This window comes from Podarcis filfolensis, assembly GCF_964270895.1.
Source record: "Podarcis filfolensis genome assembly, chromosome: 8".
In the NCBI taxonomy this organism is placed as follows: Eukaryota; Metazoa; Chordata; class Lepidosauria; order Squamata; family Lacertidae; genus Podarcis; species Podarcis filfolensis.
Genome location: NC_139611.1, coordinates 26,667,286 through 26,687,948, shown reverse-complemented (window position 1 = coordinate 26,687,948; position 20,663 = coordinate 26,667,286). Strand labels below are relative to the sequence as shown.

The 20,663-nt window shown below is 46.5% G+C and overlaps 1 protein-coding gene and 1 pseudogene across 5 annotated transcripts in view; both read right to left on the bottom strand.

Moving 5' to 3' along the window:
- Positions 1-17,898, bottom strand: part of PLEKHG5 (pleckstrin homology and RhoGEF domain containing G5) — a gene marked incomplete at its 3' end in the record, with an annotated part of 105,042 nt that extends 87,144 nt beyond the window's left edge. Inside the window, exon 1 of one of the 4 annotated variants that reach the window (XM_083628537.1) lies at positions 17,262-17,898. In XM_083628537.1, coding sequence (XP_083484663.1) covers positions 17,262-17,328 — 67 coding nt within the window. In that variant the 5' untranslated portion in view covers positions 17,329-17,898. Of the gene's footprint in view, positions 1-4,485; positions 4,847-17,261 lie in introns of those variants that run through there. The other 3 variants (XM_083628536.1, XM_083628535.1, XM_083628533.1) reach the window with 3 other exon arrangements.
- On the bottom strand, positions 7,262-7,644 carry LOC310768036 (reactive oxygen species modulator 1-like; annotated as a pseudogene). Its single transcript has one exon. The product of its transcript is annotated as a reactive oxygen species modulator 1-like (transcript).
- Positions 17,899-20,663: the final 2,765 nt, after the last annotated feature.

Genomic DNA, 20,663 nt, shown 5'->3' with positions numbered 1-20,663 from the left:
AGAACTAAGCAGAGAAATGTGTGTCTGCCCGCAGCATCCTCTTTGGAGTTGGCCTTCTGCACAGCCAACTATGGAAAACCAGCCTCATATAACCACCAAGTCTAATCAATGCATGAAGGGGTTAATGCCATAGAGTAAGCTGTCCTGCCAGGCTTAGCTATGTCCACTTCCCTTACCTGGCAGGAAAAAGGTAATCAAGCCTATTGTTCCCTTCCAGTCTACCTGAGAAGCTCAGTCTGTAAAAGAGATTTGAGCTTTCTCCATGCCGTGTACAACACTTTCAACTTCTGCCATGTCCCTCTTACAAACCAGCCTTTCTTCTTGCTGGAGCTGCTCCTCCTACGTTCCCACAAGGGAAATTGCAGCAGTGATCAGAAATTCCACTGCCTTGGCAGGTTAGAAAGAGGCAGCAGAGCCCTCTGATTTTTCATTTACCCATCTTGCACCATCCATCCCAGTCCATGGCCTGCCAGTGGGAGGTCTGCTGCAGGACCAACTCCCTAGCGGTGCCAGCTGTCAGCCAAGGGAAGGCATCAGTCACAGCAAAGGGGGAGATGTTTACATCTAAGAGCAGCACCAGAGCTAAATATTTGTGTGAAGTCAAAGGGGGGGGAATTAACTTGGTGTGGCAAAGTGTCCGGCCTCCTATGCAAACAGCAGTATGCACACTCACACCCACACTTTAAAAGGGATCAAAGCAGGGGTGAGATTTTTCAGAGCTGCAAAAAAAAAAAACCCAAGTCTTACCCAAAAGATTTGTTCTACCTCACTCTCACCTCCCCAAGAATAAAACTGAGAGGTGCACTTTCCTCTTAATGTTGAAAAGTTTTAAAATAGGTCAGAATGAGGATGACGTGCCCTCATCTGCTAGAGCATTTTGGCTGCCCTTTCCTGAACCTTTCCCAACTCTACAACATCATTTTTAAGGTGAGGCAGCCAGAACTGCGCACTGGATTCCCCTACTCTCTTCTTCCATACATAAACTTACAGGTGGTGCCTGCTCACTCACATTGGCTAGTTCTAAAAGCCGCAAGGGTTTTCGTAAGCCTGTTTTCAGCCGGTTTACAGAGGTGGAGCTTTGCAAAACATCGGTCAGCCTTCTAGCAAGCTTCCCAGGACCCCATGCTGGTTTCCAGAGCTTCCTGTCCCAGGACAACCTGCAGCTCTGACCTTCCATGCTGCACCTGCTCAGGACCTGACCTGCAGTTCTTCCAGAGGTATCTCGTTTCAAATGAAAACAGGCCTGCAGTTTCTAAGGCAGCCATTCTTAAAAGCTCTTGTTGTACATTGAAGATTACTGGTCTAGCTTTCGTCTCCTTTGTATGTATTAAATTGCACACACACAAACACACACAGAAAGAGATGGGGGGGAAGGAGGGTGGATGAAAGCCTTCATTATTAACACACATCTGCTTCACAGCGACAAGCATGCATGGGGGCGAACTGGGCAAAGATGCCCAGGATTGGCGTGGGGGTGGGGAGTCTGTTCTTTGAAGCTGCCACTGCAGCTGCTGAAGAGCCAAGCTGCTAGTCAAGGGTGGGATACGTGGATTGCCTCTTCAGCATGCAATGGAAGCTTCAAAAGGAAGCTGGAGGGTTTCTCTGTTATGGTTTCATGATAGGTAAAGGTAAAGGGACCCCTGACCATTAGGTCCAGTCATGACCAACTCTGGGGTTGCGGCGCTCATCTCGCTTTAGTGGCCGGTGTACAGCTTCCGGGTCATGTGGCCAGCATAACTAAGCCACTTCTGGCGAACCAGAGCAGCGCATGGAAACGCCGTTTACCTTCCCGCCGGAGCGGTACCTATTTATCTACTTGCACTTTGACGTGCTTTCGAACTGCTAGGTTGGCAGGGGCAGGGACCGAGCAACGGGAGCTCACCCCGTCGCGGGGATTCGAACCACCGACCTTCTGATCTGCAAGTCCTAGGCTCTGTGGTTTAACCCACAGCGATGCTGGTAAAAAAAGGTAAAGGACCCCTGACTGTTAAGTCCAGTTGCCAACGACTCCGGGGTTGCGGTGCTCATCTCGCTTTACTGGCCGAGAGAGCCGATGTTTGTCCACAGACAGTTTTTCCAGGTCATGTGGCCAGCATGACTAAGCCGCTTCTGGTGAAACCAGAGCAGCACAAGGAAATGCCGTTTACCTTCCTGCCAGAGCGGTACGTATTTATTTACTTGAACCTTAAATTGCTTGTTCCAGGCAACCCCAAGATCCTTGGATGGAAGAATATTTTTAACTGCTTTTAGAATGTTTTTTTAAAAAATAAAATAAAAAACTGCAACTGATTTTACATGTGTCTTTTTAACACTCTTGTTTATTTGAAGATTGCACAAAAATACAAAAAGCAACGAACATACATACCAAAAACTGACAAACAAAAAGAAAAAAGAAAACTTCTATACTATACATAAATGAAAACCAATACCATCACATATACATGATTTTACATGTTTTTAATTGTAATTGATTCTGGAATGTTTTGAACTGTTTTAAGAATGCTTTTGCTTTTTTTGTTTTTGCTTCTTAAATTGTGCACCTCTTTGTTGCCCTAGGCTCCTTGGGGTGAAAGGGCGGGGTTCAAATTCAATATTACTACTAATAACGACAATGCAATAAGGTAAAAGAGAATGCCAATTTGCACACCGTAGGTTATGTGTACAGCAGCAAGCATCCAAATAATAGGCTGCATCCAGCTACTCAGAGTAGATCTCCTGAAATCATGCTAACTATCGAGTTGAGCTACTGCAATTACAACAGTTATGCCCACTAATGCCATTGGGTAGGACCAGCATCAGGGACAAACATATTACTGCTATCTAATTAAGAAATGCAATGCCTTTAACCAAGGCAGATACCAGGCGAGAGAGAGAGAGACGTGTGACCAGGTGCTGTTCACAGAAGATGAGCAACTTCAAAGAGGCCCCCCTCCCTTCTCTCCCTTTTGATGGCTCCTTATCTTTAAACCCAGACTTTGAAAGAACAGCTTTCAAATAGAGGACACCTTCAGGTAGAGGACTCTCTTCCTGCTGCAGCCCTTCAAAACAGAGGACTGCCCTGTGCAAGTAGGACATACAGCCAGCACTCTATTTCAGGTACCAACCAGGGGTCCACAGACCAACATTTAAAAAGGATTGTGCAAGGTCAAACATGGTGTCCCTTCCAGATGTTGGTGGACCACCATTAAGTAGTAGGCCAGGTTCAAGGTACTCGTAATGCAAAGCTCTCCAGATCAGGGTGTCCCAAACTTGGGTCTCCAGCTGTTTTTGGCCTACAACTCCCATCATCCCTAGCTAGCAGGACCAGTGGTCCGAGATGATGGGAACTGCAGTCCAAAAACAGCTGGAGACCCAAGTTTGGGAAACCCTGCTCTAGAGCTTAGGGTCAAGATACCAAACAGATCATCTCACTCCTGATAGATCCAACTGATCACTGAACTATACTGTCTCAGATACCGTCTCATCAGGAGGTCCTTTCCACAGGACATAGGAATCGGGCTTTTAGTGTGGCAGCACCTGCCCTCTGGAACTCCTTCCCATCACTATATCAGCCAGACGCCATCTCTACTGTCCTCAGAGCACCCATTGAAACACCTATAGAAAATTTGAATCTCTGTATCTGTGCTGGACTTGAAATTCTTTTTGATGTAGACGCAATCCACAAACAAAATACATAAATAAATCTCTCATCGTCCTTGGCCATTGGCCATGCTGACAGGAGTCCAACAGCATCTATAAGAACACAAGAAGAGCCTGTCTGGATCAGGCCAATGGCCAATCAGAGTCCAGCATCCTCTTCTCGCAGTGGCCAACCAGATGCACCCCAAAGAGAAACCCGAAAGCAGGACCTGAGTGCAACAGCACTCTTCCCAACAACGGGTTTTCAGAAGCATTAATGCCTCCAGCCATGGAGGCAGAGCATAGCCATCACGGCTTGTAGCCTTACCCTCCATGAATTTGCCCAACCCTCTTTTAAAGCCATCCAACTTGGTCCCAACTCTGAGGCTATCAGCTCAGCCCCTCAAAAGCAAACCACAATATTGGCAAGATTCTCCTCCTCTGCTCACATTGTTCTTTAAAGCTTTGTTTTCCTATTTTCCTGCTATTATTTAGACAGGCAGCCCGTCCCGAAAGTGTGCAAGCCTCTGAACTAATCCTCATCCTTTCTGCAACTGCTGTCCAAATATTTGGACAGTCGGCAGGACCCAGCAGCACCCAAACTTTGATTTTCAGCCGCCTGTTTACCAAACCTCACACTTTTGTTTAAAACTGTAAAACTCTTTTGCCCTGCAATAAAACAGCCCCGGCGCATCCTGGCAGGGGGAGGTAAAGGAAGCGGGGAAAGAAAGCAACTTCTTATTGTGGAAATAAATTGCCTAAGACTCTTAAAACTGTTTGCATAATTTTGGGTTGGCTCTGGGAAGCGAGCACGAGGCTGGGTGACCTCATCCCTCGAGCTTTCGGCGCACAGGGCACCTGACCTACCCTCCAGATCCTGAGTGATATCCAGAGTTGAACTCCACGAAAAGCGCTCCACTGTTGCGCATTCCAGCTCCGTCAAGTCCGCAGGGAGGGTCTCTAGTTCGTACGCACCTCGTTTCTTCCAGTATAGAAACATTTTGCATAGAGGAATCCCAGAAGCGTGGGCTTGTCCTTAAAGCTCAGTGGCCCAAAGGGAGATCCTCTCTCTCTCTGTCTCACCAGCCTGGGATGGTGGCGAGCGCAACATTTTTTAGCCCAAGTCCCATCCGCGGCTTGAGCTGTAGCCGGTCAGGATTGCACCTTAAGGAGCAGGTTCCGGCAGATGTACAGACAAGTGGCTCATTCATCCTGGTGAAACGGGAGGTTTCTGGGAGAGCAAAGAGCTTCTAAGAAACTGACCAATGTTCTGCGCACCCAGCCGGACAAAGGGCCTTTTTCTCGTGCCTCCTACAGACATTTTACAAATTTCGCTTTCCATCATTTATGAAAGAGATCTCAGCCAAGGATACAAGGCAGACTTATGGTGGGCATTTAAGAAAAAGAAAAAGAAATCTTGCTGGAAAGCAACCAAAATAAGGCGGTCTTGCCCCTACAATGAGATTTCGAAAGAAACAAGGAGTGTCGAAATCATACATGGGAAGAGAACCATTGTCTCCAAGGTGGGAGTCAGGCAGCTGATTTTAAATTTGATGCAGGAGATAATAAGAGAAAGGAGCATCATTGCATCCCATGAGAACCCCAATTTCTTATCTCCCAATTCAAGAGGACGGAATATTTTGACGCACACACAAAAACCTGTTTACTAGAAGAGTGACAGTCTAGTGCTGAACAGAAATGCTGACCCGAGACCAAGCATAATTGGTGGCTGGTTCCCTTAGCTCACTATGTGACCACAGACTAGTTAGCATCTCTCAGCATCACCTACCTACCTCACAGGGTTGTTGGGAACAAAACCACGGAGACATCAGCGGGATTTGCATCAGCCATGCTTCCAGCCTCTTGCCAAAAGCTGTCACCTGTGCCTGCAGTCTCAGAGGTCAGGCAAGGATGGTGGGCTGCAGCAAAGTTTTGCAGAGAGCCACAAGCCAGGCATGACTGCAAGAGTCTTCCCTTGCCATCTCAAGAGCTCTCATTTAGAGGCAGACTGCCTCTGAACATGGAGGTTCCACCTAGGACACCATGGCTGTTGATCGACCATACTTCCTCCTAAACCTAAGCCAATGGCCATCATATCTTGTGGCAGAGTGCCTCTACACAGTGTCAAGAAGTAGCATTTCTTTTTCCAGTATGTACAGTTTTATAACTCTTCCTTCATATTCCACCTGTGCTTAGCCATTCCCACCACCACAATGCCCAAAACACTTTAGCAGTGTCTTTCCTCATAGTGGAAGTGTAGCCTTATTGGAGTTCACCGATGCTGATTGGAGTACCCTTCAGTTTGGTATGTAGCAAGGAATATAACAATTGCAATCTAGACTAATCATGGCATTGGAAACCTGGTGTGATCTTCAGCCTAGTTTATTTGAGGACGTTAACGTTCTTCATCAGAAACTAGAAAACTTACATAGAAAGGGTTTTTTGGGGTGGGGTGACAATTTACTACCCCAAGCTGAAATTCCAATGTATATAAGTAAATGACTCCAAATGAGTTGTGTGTGCATGTGATAGAGGGAAAGAGATGAAAATAACTTAATTCTGTTTCCCTAGCTCAGTTTTCGCTTGAAAAACCTCATGGGACATTTTTTCCCCCATTGTCCGGGATAAAAGGTACCCCCCAAATACAGCACTCGCTAGAGAATTCCTTGGAGCATTTTTTTCTCATTCCACCATGTGTCTTTTTTTTTTCAGAAAAGAAAAATCTACGCAGGTCCTTAAATCTGCTTCTCTGGGTCAGTTTTATTAGAAAATGTTTACCCTCGCTCAGCATGTTACTACTGGCAGCGGTAAAAACAAAACACGCCAAATGCAGAAAACTTAAGTGTAAATGGTAAGCGGTTGAAATTTGGCAACACTCTTTGCAGCTCACAATGTCCAAGGGGACCGATGTCGCAGGTCTGCTCCTGGGTAAATTCAACCATGCAAAGTGAACCCAGGCTAGATTTTAAACACTTGTGGGGTTGTTATTCCCCCCACCCACCCATACACACTTTCATCCAATTTTATTCCACCTCCATAAACTTGGGATTTTTGCAAAAATTCAAGCCTCCCTGATTTGGCTTACAAAATCACAGACAGAAGATTCCTTTGATAAACAATGGCTGATCTTGTAATAAACTAATCATACCCACACAGGAAACACTTGATACCAATTAAAAAGCAACTTCTAATAGGTATGTGAAATATACTCAGAGTCGCAAAGTGATTTCATGCTCTTTATTCAGCTCATAGTGGTGAGGAGGAATGAATGAAAGTCCCCTCAAAGCATCTGCTTTATATACATTATTTACACAATGGGCTGCACATGATTGGCTAATTCCGGAATTCTACTGTAAGCCAATCAGGTTGTGGATTCACTTCTATCTGGAGCATGATTAGGTGGTTCCTGCCAACCAATCATACTGCTGCATTGTTCTAGGACCAATCAGACTGCTGCATTCTGAATCCTATTCAACTCAGTACATAACAGTATGATTCCTATAATTGATCATTTATTTTAGGTCACATCCACGGAGATTCGTTGTATACAGAGATTCCATTGCTTCTAAATCTCCACTGCCTGCCACGTTTGTTATGGAGAAAAAGATTTACAAACTCTTGCTACAGCAATAAAGGCCGAAACTTATTTTGATGGATTATTCAATCCGGGTGCAGAGATTTTTATTCTACTACATAGCAGAACTTCCAACTTGCAGGGGCACTGGTCTTCGTGATAGAAAAGTAACATTAACAGCGGATTCCCGTGCCAATTGCCATAAATGTCCCAAAAGTTCCACCACTCTGCATCATGGTTTTGCCAGCACCACCCATCACTTCTGGACCCTCTCATGCCAAACCTGAGACAAGAAAATGTGCCGAACAGTGCGCCTGCTGCCATACCAACAGCAAAGCCCATCATGAAGCCTATTTTCACTCTGTCAAAGCAACTGGGTTGGGATTGGCCATATGGCCCCACTGTCACAGGCATCCTGGACCATCTCGCTCTCTGGGCTTGCCTGCAAACAGCCTTTGCCCCCCTCACCTCGGCCAATCCGCTCTTCGTTCCACCCCTGTAGGGTTGTTTGTTGGTGTTTTTTAGTAAGAAGGTCTTTATCACTTGTCAGCTCTCACATACACACCCCTCACATGCACACCCCACTCTGAAGCAGGAATGCCCACTGAGGCAAAAGTCTTTTTAACTTTTACAAAGCTTCTTCTCCCAAGGAATAGGTTACTCTCTCTCTCTCCTGATTCCTCCCTTCCCTTTTGCGGAGCGGAATAGCCTTATAGCACACTGCAGGGTTTGCAAGTGGCATGTGGTTTGAGGGCTCTTTGAAGCTTGCTCTGATAAATCCTCAAAAGTCAAGATTAAAGGGAAGGATTTTAGGAAGGTGGAACTGCAGGAGGCTCAGCCCATTCCCTCAAATTATACCTCTGCCAGATTCCCATCTCAGGCCTGGGTTGGGGGCTTCCGTCCCACTTCCAGGAAAGAAAGAAAGAAAGAAAGAAAGAAAGAAAGAAAGAAAGAAAGAAAGAAAGAAAGAAAGAAAGAACACTTCCTACCCCAGCTGGCTGCCCCACAGACCTGCCCTCTTCTATGGACCTGGCTTGCTGCCCACCAGACAATTTGACATGCTCCTCCAAGTCAGCCACTTTTTTTTTTCCATCTGTTGACTCAGCCGCCCAAAATGAGTTTTTGGCAATTGAACTCGCCTTTGCTGGTTTTGTACAGACTTGGATTCTACAGCTGGTTTTCCTTTTCGACCCGATGCTTCGGCACGCCCAGAAATACAGGCAGCATCCATGTGCAAAGGGGGGGGGGAGCAAAACTGGGCAGTGGGGTGGCATGGGGAAATGTGCAGAGGGAGAGAGGAAAGGGGCAGCAGGGCTTTTGAGGAGGGATGAGAAGCTGCATGCACCAAGTTGCTTTCCTTTTATTCTAGCACACACTCACCTGCCCAGGTGGGAGGTAAAGAGAAGGATCTGTGCAAACAGACTGGGCACAAACAAGTCCCCCTCTTGTTCCGCATGCCTAATTAAATCCCTTTTTTTCTATTTAACTTGCAAAGGTCACTGGAAACAAGGCTCATCTATCAGAGGAATCACAATGCTCTTTGGCATCAGAGGCGGGTGTTTGTTCTGAAAGGCCAACCTGTCTCCAACCTGTCTCCAATATCTCTTTCTTTCTTTCTTTCTTTTTCTTTCTTTCTTTCTTTCTTTCCTTTCTTTCTTTCTTTCCCTTGAAAATGGACCCAGAACTTATTTTTGGCTCATAGAAGATAAACTGCTAGGCAGAAGCAGAGGGGCGGTTTACACTCAAGGCTTCTTACCCACCACAAAAACTAAGCAGCCTTGAAGGTTCATCTACCTCAGCGTCCTGTCCTTCCACACTGGCAAGCCAAGGTGACTTTGCGCATCCCCTCATCTATGGGCTTTGTGGAGGCAACAGCCCACCCCTGCTGCTTGCCTCCAGCATCTGCCCTGTACAGGTAGACTGCCTCAAAACATGGAGGCCCCGTGCTTAGCTCTGCAAGGATGATTGCCCAGGCTGGCCTTCAGGCTGTACACATGAGAAGCGTCTCCAACCCCCCATCGCTCAGCCCGGATACTGAGGTCCTCCTCCAAGGACCTTCTGCCTGTCCCCTCGCTGTGAAAAGCTATGGGGAGCCATGCAGAGGGCCTTCTTGGCAGTGGCACCCACCCTGTGGAACGCCCCTCCCATCAGATGTCAAGGAGATAAAGAACTCCACAACTTTTAGAAGACATCTGAAGACAGACACCTGTATCGGGAAGTTTTTAATGTTTGATGTTTTACAGTGGTACCTCGGGTTAAGAACTTAATTTGTTCTGGAGGTCCGTTCTTAACCTGAAACTGTTCTTAACCTGAGGTACCACTTTAGCTAATGGGGCTTCCCGCTGCCATCTCACGATTTCTGTTCTCATCCTGAGGTAAAGTTCTTAACCCAAGGTACTATTTCTGGGTTAGCGGAGTCTGTGACCTGAAGCGTCTGTAACCTGAGGTACCACATTATTATGTTTTTGTATGTGTTGGAAGCCGCCCAGAGTGGCTGGGGCAACCCAGCCAGATGGGCAGGGTATTATTATTATTATTATTATTATTATTATTATTATTATTATTAATTCTCCCGCGCTCCAACCTGGTGATATCCCCTTCTTTCTGTACAATTCACAGCACAGAAATCGGAATTGTGTGCAGCAGTGTCCTTCGCTGGGCTTCGTTGAGAAGCAGATTCTTGCTGTTCCCTCTCAGCCACCGCCCCCCATTCCCCCTTTCAGCAAAGGTTTCTGGAAGGAGAACCTCCTGGCAGGCAAGAGCACCAGACTGTAGCCTGGAACGAACAAGCTGCAGCCATCCTGCCTTTTAAAACACCTCAGCCCGAATGGATGGAAACTCTGACAAGCCCCCAGCATTCCTCATCAAGCAGCGAAGGAAGATAGAGAAGGGGAGAGGGGTGAACTCACAGAAAAAAGTGGTCCTTGGAGCCAAATGGCTTGCAAAGCCAGAAGTGGGGCTGGAATCACAGAACTGTAGAGTTGGAAGGGATCCAAAATGTCATCTTGTCCAAGGTTGTGTCCAAGGTAAAGGATGCTTTGGGAGCAAATTTGAGCCACCCTCTCTGGCCTCACGCTGAACCCCTACTCCCAGACTCCTTGGCCCACACTTAAGAGGTCAAGTTTCACAGCCCAAAAGCACATCGTTTATTTCTTTATTTAATTTCTACCCCACCTTTCTATCCAAGGGGCTCAGTGTGGGGTGGCGACAATTCTCAGCTGGCTTTGGGGTTTTTGGGGGCCCTGATCAGAAGGAAAGGGGTGTGGAGCTGGCCATAAATAAGTTAGCCAGAGAGCCCCCCATGGACGTCGAATGAAACTGAACGTTGGAAGGTTCAGGGCAGACAAGAGAAATGACTTTTTCATGCAGTTAAACTGTGGAACTCACTCCCACTGGAGACAGGGATGGCCACACCAAACTAGTTGGCTTTAAAAGAGGATTGGACAAATTCGTGGGGAGAGGGTTGTTGATGTCAACTGGGGCACGTTTTTGGCCACTGTGAGGACTGAAAAAGAGCCACAAGCATTGCTCCTTGCTGTGCTCTCATTCTCTCTCTCTCTCTCTCTCTCCTGGAACCCACTTTCTCTCTCCTTTCTCTGCCTGTCAAACTTGATTGACCTTGAAGACAAGTGTGTGAGACAGATGTTAAAACCCAGCTCCTGGGCACTGCATCACTTTTAAGCATGATCAAGAGATGGAACACAGAGATGGGCTGTTTCTGGTCCTGGCAGCCTTGATTGTGAAGGGTTCCTCAAACCTTCAATGGCAATAACAAAGAAATCAGGGTGCTGGAAGAAGATGCTAATTAAATAATAGCCTGTGCTGTTATTGTTTTGGCAGGGGCGGGGATTTCCAGACCTCCTCACCCCTGTCCCCTTTTTAAACTTAATCTTGCTCAATTCTGCTTATAGGGCAGCAAGATGAGCCTCAAATCCCAGGGCTGGTGAAAAGGATCTAGGGGTCTTAACATGAGTCAACAGTGTGATGCAACAGCAAAGAAAGAGAGGAAGAGAGGAAGAGAGGAAGAGAGAGAGAGAGAGAGAGAGAAAGGAAGGAAGGAAGGAAGGAAGGAAGGAAGGAAGGAAAGAAAGAAAGAAAGAAAGAAAGAAAGAAAGAAAGAAAGACTAATGCTATTCTAGGCTGCATTGGCTGAAGTCTAACGTACAGCTCAAGGGAAGTTATAGGGAAGTTATAGTGCCACTTTATTCTGCCTTGTTCAGAGTCCACTTGGTGGTTCTGGGCACCCCTGTTTAGGACAGATACTGACAAGCAGGGCGACTGGGATGATCAAGGGTCTTGAAACCAAGGCCTATGAGGAACAGTTGAGGGAGTTGGGTATGTTTAGCCTGGAGAAAAGAAGACTGAGAGATGACATGAGAGCCATCTTCAAATATATGAAGGGCTGCCACATGGAAGATGGAGCAAACTTCTTTTCTGCTCCTCCAGATGGTAGGACCTGAGCCAATTGATTCAGAGGACAAGGAGATTCAGACTAAACATTAGGAAGAACTTTCTGTTGGTAGAACTGTTTGAAAGTGGAATGGGCAACCTCAGAAGGTGGTAGAGGTTTTTCAACAGAGGTTTTTCAACAGAGGTTGGATGGCCATTTGTCATGGATTCCTGTATTGCAGGGGGTTGGACTAGATGACCCTTCCAACTCTACAATAGTATGAAAAGCCACCTATCATCATATTTATTTATTTAGATTCATACACCACCTGATTGTAAAAAAAACACCCCTTGAAGTTTACAAAAAAAGATATAGTTACCAGTAAGAATAATTTAAGACTTTCAAAAAGCTAAAATAACAAACTGAAAACAGATTAAAACTCACATCAACTTTCTAAATTTCTGGGTAGGCCTGTCTAAAAAAAATGTTTCTAGCAGGTGCCGAAAAAAGAATATGGCAATATCAAATGGCAAGGAGTTCCCAAGGCATCTACTGCATAATGGGCCTGCACCTCTGATTCCTTTAAGTACCTAGCAACACCCTGAAAGGGGGTGGGGTGGGGGACACATACATGGAATGATAATATTTTAGCCTCAATAACCTCAGGAGCTTTCAGCGTGTTTCCCCAATCCAGACCCGATAACGCTCTGTATACCCAACTGCACTGGTTCTCTTCTGCTCCTTAAGGCAGCCGTTTCCTTGGGAGAACACAGCGCTTGCTCTAAATCTCCTGCTATTTTTTCCACTTGCAGAGAAAAAGCAGAAAGCCAGCTGTGCTAAAACCAGAGTCTCTGTGTGCAAGGGGCAGGGGGGGCGGGGGGGAGGCGGAGGCTGTTGGCAACGAGAGCTTGCCTGAACAGTGCCAGGTCCTGGGAAACTTGCGTGAGAAGCCGCACCGCGAAAAACCTCAAGCTTTTTCAGCCTGTTAAAAATAAAAAAGGGGGAGGTAAAAAAAATAAAATGTTTCTTGTGGTTGTGATGAGCACCACCCAAACCCTTGGCTTTGCCCCGGTGTGGATTACGTTCTCGGAGCAAAAAGCAAAACACAGGTCCCCATCCCCACGCACACATTCGTATCTGCGGCTCTGGCATCGAAAGGGGGTTGGACTAGATGACCCTTGGCGTTCCTTTTCAGCCCTGCCATTCTGCACCAGCAACCATGTTTCTTAGGTTCATCCTACCCCATTTAAAACCCTCCCAAGTGTCCTGACATGGCCCCGGATCAGGTCCATCTTAACACCACTGGTGGCAAGACGAACGCCTTTTCTATTCTAAGCAACTCAAAATGGCAGGAATGTTAAACTCATTTCGGCCTGGAAGGAGAATTTAGGGAAGGGCCTTAGCTTGGGAGTGGAGCGCCTGTTTAAAAAATGTAGATGGTCCCAGGCTCATTGCAGGGGGCTGGGCAGGATGACCCTTTGGGATCCTCCCAAAACTACAATTCTCTGATTCATTCCCCAATGGCATCTCCAGTTAGGCTGGCGAAGGCTCCCTGCCCTGAAACCCTGGAGAGTAGCTGCCAGTCCATGCAAACAGTATTAAGCTAGATGAACCAATGGTTTGCCTCGTAAGCTTCCCATGAGCTGCAAGCTCTTTACAAAGGGACCACCGATCAGGACTGTCCTGAGGAAAAGAAAGATGGTGTCCCTGCATTCCAAGTAGGAAAGGAATTCAATCTTTTCTCAGCACTGGCAATAGGATGGCATCTTCCACCCCTCTTGAAGGCAGCAGGGCCATAGCTCCTTCAATAGCTTGGGGGGTGGGCTCCTCAGCCCACAGGATCTACTTGCTTGAGGGAGCTGCTTCATTCAGGGGAATGGCTGGGCTGCTCATTGGCCAGTCCTTGGGACATTCGCCTAGCCGAGGCAGGTCTGGGCTGCACAGTGTTCCATTTCCATTTCTTGTCCAAAATGTCTGCATTATATTTCAGCTTTCACACAATGTAAAAGCCTTTTCCAGAAAAGCATGTCTAGTGCTAATTTCCGTGCGATTTGGTTCCAGGAAAAAAATTAATCCGTCTGCAGCGCCTTGAACCTTGGAAAATCATGAGAGTAAAGTGACGAGATTTGGGGAGGTTGTACATTTCTTTCCTGCAATTTTCACGGGGGGGGGGGGATCTGGGGGGGGGGAAGAGGAGCGGGCATGTGTGAAAAGTGGGGAGGGACATTGTCCAATGGCAGAATCATCACTGTGCCACACCATGCCCACTGGCGCGAATGAAATTTAGCACTGCATGCTGGTATATTTGGTCCGAAAGCCACCGTTGCAGAACACAGTGGGTACTGCAGCGTGAAAGGAATGTTAGAAAACGGGACAGAAGCTCTACCGCTATAATCAGGAAATCTAAGAGAATTTCCCCCATGACTGAATGCAGTCCTGGGTGGAGATTGGTGCTCTTGAGACGTTCCCCAGCATCTCAAAACAGGGAGAAGTTGTGCAAGGGGAGGGGGGTGCCAGCTGGATTTCCTGCCTTGATCGCCAACACTTCTTGGGTCTGAGAGAAGGGACTGGGTAGAGAAAGAGAGAGAAGAAGAAGAAAACAGCTAATGAAAACATTTAAGGACTGCTTCATTCCTGAGAGGCACAAAAACGAGCAGCATTTCCCTATAATAGGGAAGGAAATGATTTGGGAGAATAAAGGAGGCAGAGTGAACCCTTTTCCAGCTGGCTAATTTATCAGTGTCTCCTTTGCTTATTTTAAGGGGGGGGGGGGAATGCTCAGAACAGTTTGTTTTGTCTGTCCTAGTTGCCAAAGAGGTAGCCAGGGTTATAAAATCACCAGTTCTCCCCCACTTCTGGCTCAGAATTGCTGCATTATCAAAAGCCACATACTTGGCTTCATACGTAAAGGAGGGAACTCAATGTTTATGCGGGGTAGGGGGGCACTGGGTCTAATCTGGACCCCTGGGGAGACACTGCTGGTCAGTAGTGGCATTGAACTCGACAAGCCCAGTGCTAAATAGGATGGCTGCATTCTTGGGAGTTATGGGGATCTCAGCAGAGTCTACAGTTTTCTTTGGCCACTGTACACTGTTGTTTTCCCAGAGCAAGGCTGAAGGGCTAGCGAAATAAGCTTGCCACTGGCCTGCCCAAGCAGAAACCCAGGCAAAGGGCTCTTTAGCCCTCTCCCCTCCAGTGGGAAAAGAAATTGATTTTGGCCACAACTGTTGTCACAGGAACACAGGATAAGTAAAGGAGGGACCCATGATAGAGGTGTATAAAATTAGATACGAGGTGGGGAAAGTGAACAGTTTTTCTTCCTCTCTAATAATACTAGAACCCAGCAGGGTCATCTGAGGAAGATGAACATTCAGGACAACATGAAGTACCACTGACTTGGATGGCTTTATTAAGGTGATTACACAAATACCTGGCGGATGGGGCTATCAAAGACTAGTCAAAAAGGCCCTATGCTTCCTCCAGGGCAGGAGGCGGAATACCCGTGAATACCAGCTGCTTGGAATTGCAAGTGAGGAGTCTGCTGTTACACTCAGGCTTGCAGGTTTTCCAGAATCATCTGTTTGGCCACACTGTAAGAGAGGATGGATGACGGACAGCTAGGCCTTTGGATGGGTCCCAAAGGATATTGCTACAGGTTTAGAGGGGTCAGTGTGTATGATACCCATGGGCCCCTTCCAACCTGTGATCCTGTATAGGTGAGGCTAGAATCTATAAGAGGAAAACAGCCCAACCCGATTCATTGTTAAGGCAATGATTGAGTGCTGCCATTTATATTAGAAAGAGGTTGTTCTGTTGTCATAGAGACAAATGGGGGCAAGCTCCATCACCTAGCTGGAAGTGACATCACTTTGTAAGGTTGAAGAACAAGAGACAAGAGGTTGTGTGGTTTTTTTTTTTTTTTTTTTAAATAATTTTTATTAACTGGCCAATCACATCAAATTAAATCACATCACATAATTCCAAATTACAAAGCCAAATTTTTAAATTTTGTTGGGGGAACCCATACTTCAAGATCCAACGGGGGATTCAAATCATCTTCTTATTACTGCGTTAATGTCCAAATCAGTCCCATTCCACATCATATCTTGTTCATATAATTTCTATCTTTCCTTTACTATCTCTTCTGTTAGTCTCCTTAAGCCGATAAGCAAAATAATAATCCTGTGTGGATTTCCCGTTCCTCCACTAAGTCCAGATTGTTTCCATATATCTCCTTCGTAGATAGCATCGCTCTTTCTATCATGAATTTGGCATTTGTCGCTCTTAAGTCCCACCGAGGAGTTGATCCATGATATGTAAACAACTCTATTTCTCTCTTTCTCCTCCCAGACCCAAGAGCTCCAACAATGCCTCCCAAAATGGCGACGGCATTTTTAACTGCGTCATTCCAAAACTCTTAGCTTTCCAGCTTCATCTTGAAACATTGCTTTGGTTCGAAAGTTTAAATCCACAGCTTAAGTCCTTAGTTTCTGACTCATTAGGGGAGGGGATTCTTGTTAAATCACATAAGAAAAAGGAAGGCAGGTTTTTCCCCCCTCCCCCCTCAGTCATTTGTCATACCGTATCTTGACGTATCTTCTCATATTTTATTCTTGTCTTGTTATCAGAGATCTCTTCTGTCAGCAGTCTTTACTCCCCTTTTTCCTTGAAGCATGTGCAATTTATCTCGTCCAAATTGTTTCTTTTGAAGATGCTTGCAACTAGCGGCGCAAATCAGGGACGGCGTCCAGGAGTGCCGGAATCCCACAGGAGGGCTTTGTGCCTAGTGCTCCCAACCCCACAAATTCGGGGGTGGTATAGGGCACAGCAGGCAAGGGCCGTCCCCCCCCCCACAATCCTGGGGGGGTTAAGGAGGCTAATTACCCCCATCATAGCCTCCAAATTACCTCGTGTGGGTCGGAGAGATGTTATTGTCAGCCATCTTCCGATGCGCCACCTAGTGGCCCCCCCAAGAGGTTGTGTTTTTTGGCTGTGCTGTAAGCTGGAGATGCAGAGGCATGCCTTGCTCTGTGCTGGACCCAAAGCTGTGACTTGGGGCTACCTTGGGACCCTAATGGGGAAGCAAGATCTGTTTGGGGGTTAATGCTGTGAGCCCCTCCATCCTATGCTCAGGTTGTAGATACGTGCAAATAAAACCATACATCCTAATGACACCAGTCTCTGTTGACCTTCATGTCAAGGAAGCCGAACCCTGGGTAAGCACAGGCACCCCTAGAGTCTCTCACTGCTCCGTTTGGGGTCCGAGAAGGAATATCATCACCTGCAAGGAGCTCAAGACACGTTTAAACTATAACACTGTGCCCCCTTGTGAATGTTAGTGATGTGGCGTGCATGGCAGAAGAAAACCCGAACTGGCAGTAAAGAACTCAAGGGGCAACCCTGCTGGATGAGACAAAAGGCCCCATGGAGCCCCACAACCCGTTTCCTGAAGGGGTCACCAAGGTATCTCAATAAAACCCACCAGCCCGGCATGAAAGGAAGAGCCTTCCCGTTTGCCCGTAGCACTAGTTATTTCAGGTGTAGATTGCTCCTGAACATGGAAGACCCATTCCAGGCTGCAGAGACCTTACAGTCACAAAACACCAGGCTGCAGCTAACTGCCCTGAAGCGGCAGATCTCCCCCCACCCCAAGCCTATTTCATGACTGTTACCACTTACTTGTTCCCAAGCGCAGGTTGAGCCAGGTGCGAGGTGGGGAGCCATACTTGGTCAGGACCGAGTTCATCCCCTTGCCTCTAGCGGAGCCAGAGTCCCAGGGGGAGCAGTGGGTGGGTGGGTTGGCAGATAGCAGTCCACAGAGCAGAAGCAGTCACAGCACCACAAAGCAAAGAGATCAAAAGAGAAAGGGACTCAGCGCTGCTCTGCACCCTTCAGTAAGGGAGTGAGAAAGCCCTGGTGCTCGGCAGCCAGACTCCCACCGCTCAAGCTTTTCCACTCGGACGGCGAGAGCAAAGTATGCGCCTCTTGGCCTCCTCCACGTTTCTTTCTTTCCAGAGCCGAGAGCCTCCCTTGGGCGTTGTATATTTTACCACCAGCTTCCTAGGGTTGTCCGTTTCATGTGCCTTCGCCATCTGGATTCCCGCTTCTGGGCCTTCCCCCTTCCTGGCAGGCGGCCACACACCTCCACCCCCCCCCCCCGAAAATGAACTCGGCAACCAAGCCGTCTCTCCAGCCTTGGCGCCCACCAGGTGGGGAGGGGGGAAAGAACTTCCACAGCGTTATTCCACGGCTCAGTTTTGCTACTCCTCCGAGCCTGCCCAGTTTATTTTATTGCACTGGGTTTAGCTCTCACTCTCTTACCCACAACCCGCCATGCAAACAAATCAGCCAGCGAAGCAAAGTCCCTTAGAAAAGCTCAAGGCACAGGCCACTGAGCATCAGGCAGGCAGGACCGGTTGCTACAGCAACCAGCTACTCAGAACCAGCTAAGGGAAGCACCACCGCACCCCTGATTTCATCTCCCCCATCCCACCCCAGTGCCCGATTATTTCAGATTCAAAGGCTTGTGCAGCTCGTTCCACAGGCAGAGGGGTGCCTGCCTTTTGCCTATGGACATCTGTGCTTTTCTGTCTCTGGTAAGATACATTTAAAACTTTGGCTGCCTCAGACCCTGATATTTCATATGTGATTTCCAATCCCCTCCCCACCCGTCTGAAGCACTGCACAGATGGCGTCCATATTTACCCTAGCCACTGTTCAGGGTAGATTGTCAGCCAAAGCTTTTCCTGTGCAGCCAGACTTGGCCATATGGGGAGAATTAAGAACACATTAAGCTAACACTTTAACTCTTTCGGCTGCCAACAGCGTGACGTATGCGGGCCTCAGCCAACGAGAACGTCCCGGGTTGCGAACCCCAACAAAAAGCCCTCCCATTTCAAGAAAACAAAAACTGGTCAAGTTAATCTTTTCCTCGTAGGTTGCTCTCACACAAAATGGAATAGTTAAATGGGGACGGAGGAGTGGATTTCCTGTGGTCTCTCTGAATTACTTAAAAGTGGCTTTAAGGTAGCTGTTTGTAGACTTGAATAGTAAATTCTCCCACCCCAAGGGAGATCTGAGCTGGGACAATTTGTAAATAGAATACATCAGATGCTGTTTCACATAGTACGTATTGAACAGGAAAAGCAGCAATTCCAGGACACTCCGTTACCGATCTTAAGGCAGTACAAAATAATTTCTATCGGCAGAACTTCAAATGGGAGACGGCAGCAGAAAACGGCTGGATTGCAATTCTTCAAGAGGTCCTAGGCTATCAACTAGTGAACCAAATCAGGATGAAGGGTTGGAGCCATACTGCCAAGTAGACCTATTGGAATTAATCAATATGGCTAACCTTATGGCTGTTGATTTCAATGGGTTTACTCCAACTAGAATTTAGCTGGATACAACCCAAAAGGGTGTTTGTTTTTATCACTACACTACATGTGTCAATTAGCTTATCAATCACCAGGGTTTCTCTGCTGTCACCAGAGATGAAGGGGAAATTGCACTTTAATGAGAAACTGCTTAATTTGCACCACGAAAGCTGCACTTCTCAAATTTTTCAGTTTGCAGTTTTCCAAACAATATGAACAAAAATGCATATATCTTAGGGGAAAATGTGTGTTTTAAAAAGCATATACTAGTGAAAATAACATTCACAAATGATATCAGGGAAACAGCTTGCAAAAGTGTGCATTTAGTCAAAACCGCAAATGAAAATGAATTTCCTAGAAGAAATCTGCACTAAAATGCTGATGAATTTTCATGAGGATCTTTAAAAAATAATAAAAAAACAACTGCTGAAGAAATGTGGAAAAGTGAATTTAACACTGGGGGGGAATGAGAAACTTTCAACAGAAATTGACGTTTATGCCCATCATCAATGTAATTTGCTTTTATCACTGACTTGTTTCACATTTCGATCCTCTCTGACTTCACTTCCTTCCATTCCCCCACCTGCCCATATGCTACACATATGTCTTTCAATTTAGGCATCCGATGAAGCACACCCTGTTGCATGAAAGCTTGAGCCATGATAGATCAGTGCTCAAAACCAAATATCAGTGCTAGAAACCATTGTTCTAGGCACATTTTGCAACAGGGAATTTCATTAGTGCAAGTAGTTTCTGAGTTCTGGGTGCAGTATTGTACCTAAGATTTCAGATTAAAACAGCAGAGCGGAAGGAAAGGAGGAGCTCTTTCTACCTCTCCACTTCTAGCTACTCTCTGAAGACTGGGGAAGAGACCCTTTTAAGAAAATTAGGGAGGTGGGCAGGGGAAGGACTAGACTATGGGAAAAATGAATATAATATTTTAGCTGCAGTTCATTCATTTTCAGCCTTGCATTCTTGTTATATAAAAAAAAGTGGGCCTAGACATTCCGTTGCTGCACCTGTAACCTAGGTTTAAGGTGCTATTTAGCTCCTAGCTTTCATATCTCAGTTTCTAACACTGTAATAGATTTATTGGTACTTAAGCTTCAACAAGACACTTTGTTTCACATAATATGGGATCCAGAATCACTGCTTTCCAGAGGGTTTGTTTTGAAGACTAGCAGATTTATTGTAGCCTAAACTTTCACGGATTAGAGCCCATGTTATCAGAGGAATGAAGATACTCTAGTCAAAAGTGGATGACAACATAAATTTAATAAATAATAATGCTGCTGCTGTTGAGTCCTCTGCATCCTATTATCATTGGCCTTTGGCTAATGCAACATCTGAAAAACTGTAAGTTCCTCATCCCCATCTAAAAGGTATACAGTGGTACCTCAGGTTAAGAACTTAATTTGTTCCAGAGGTCTGTTCTTAACCTGAAACTGTTCTTAACCTGAGAAACCATTTTAGCTAATGGGGCCTCCCGCTGCCACCGCGCGATTTCTGTTCTCCCAAGGTAATACTTCTGGGTTACCAGAATATTACCTGAGGTAATATTTCTGCGTTACCAGAGTCTGTAACCTGAAGCGTCTGTAACCCGAGGTACCACTGTACACTAAGATGACTGCATCCAGCTGTGCACTGATGCCTGTTCACACAAAGGCCAACTTCTTGATCAAAATCTAGGATTTCAAAACTGCAA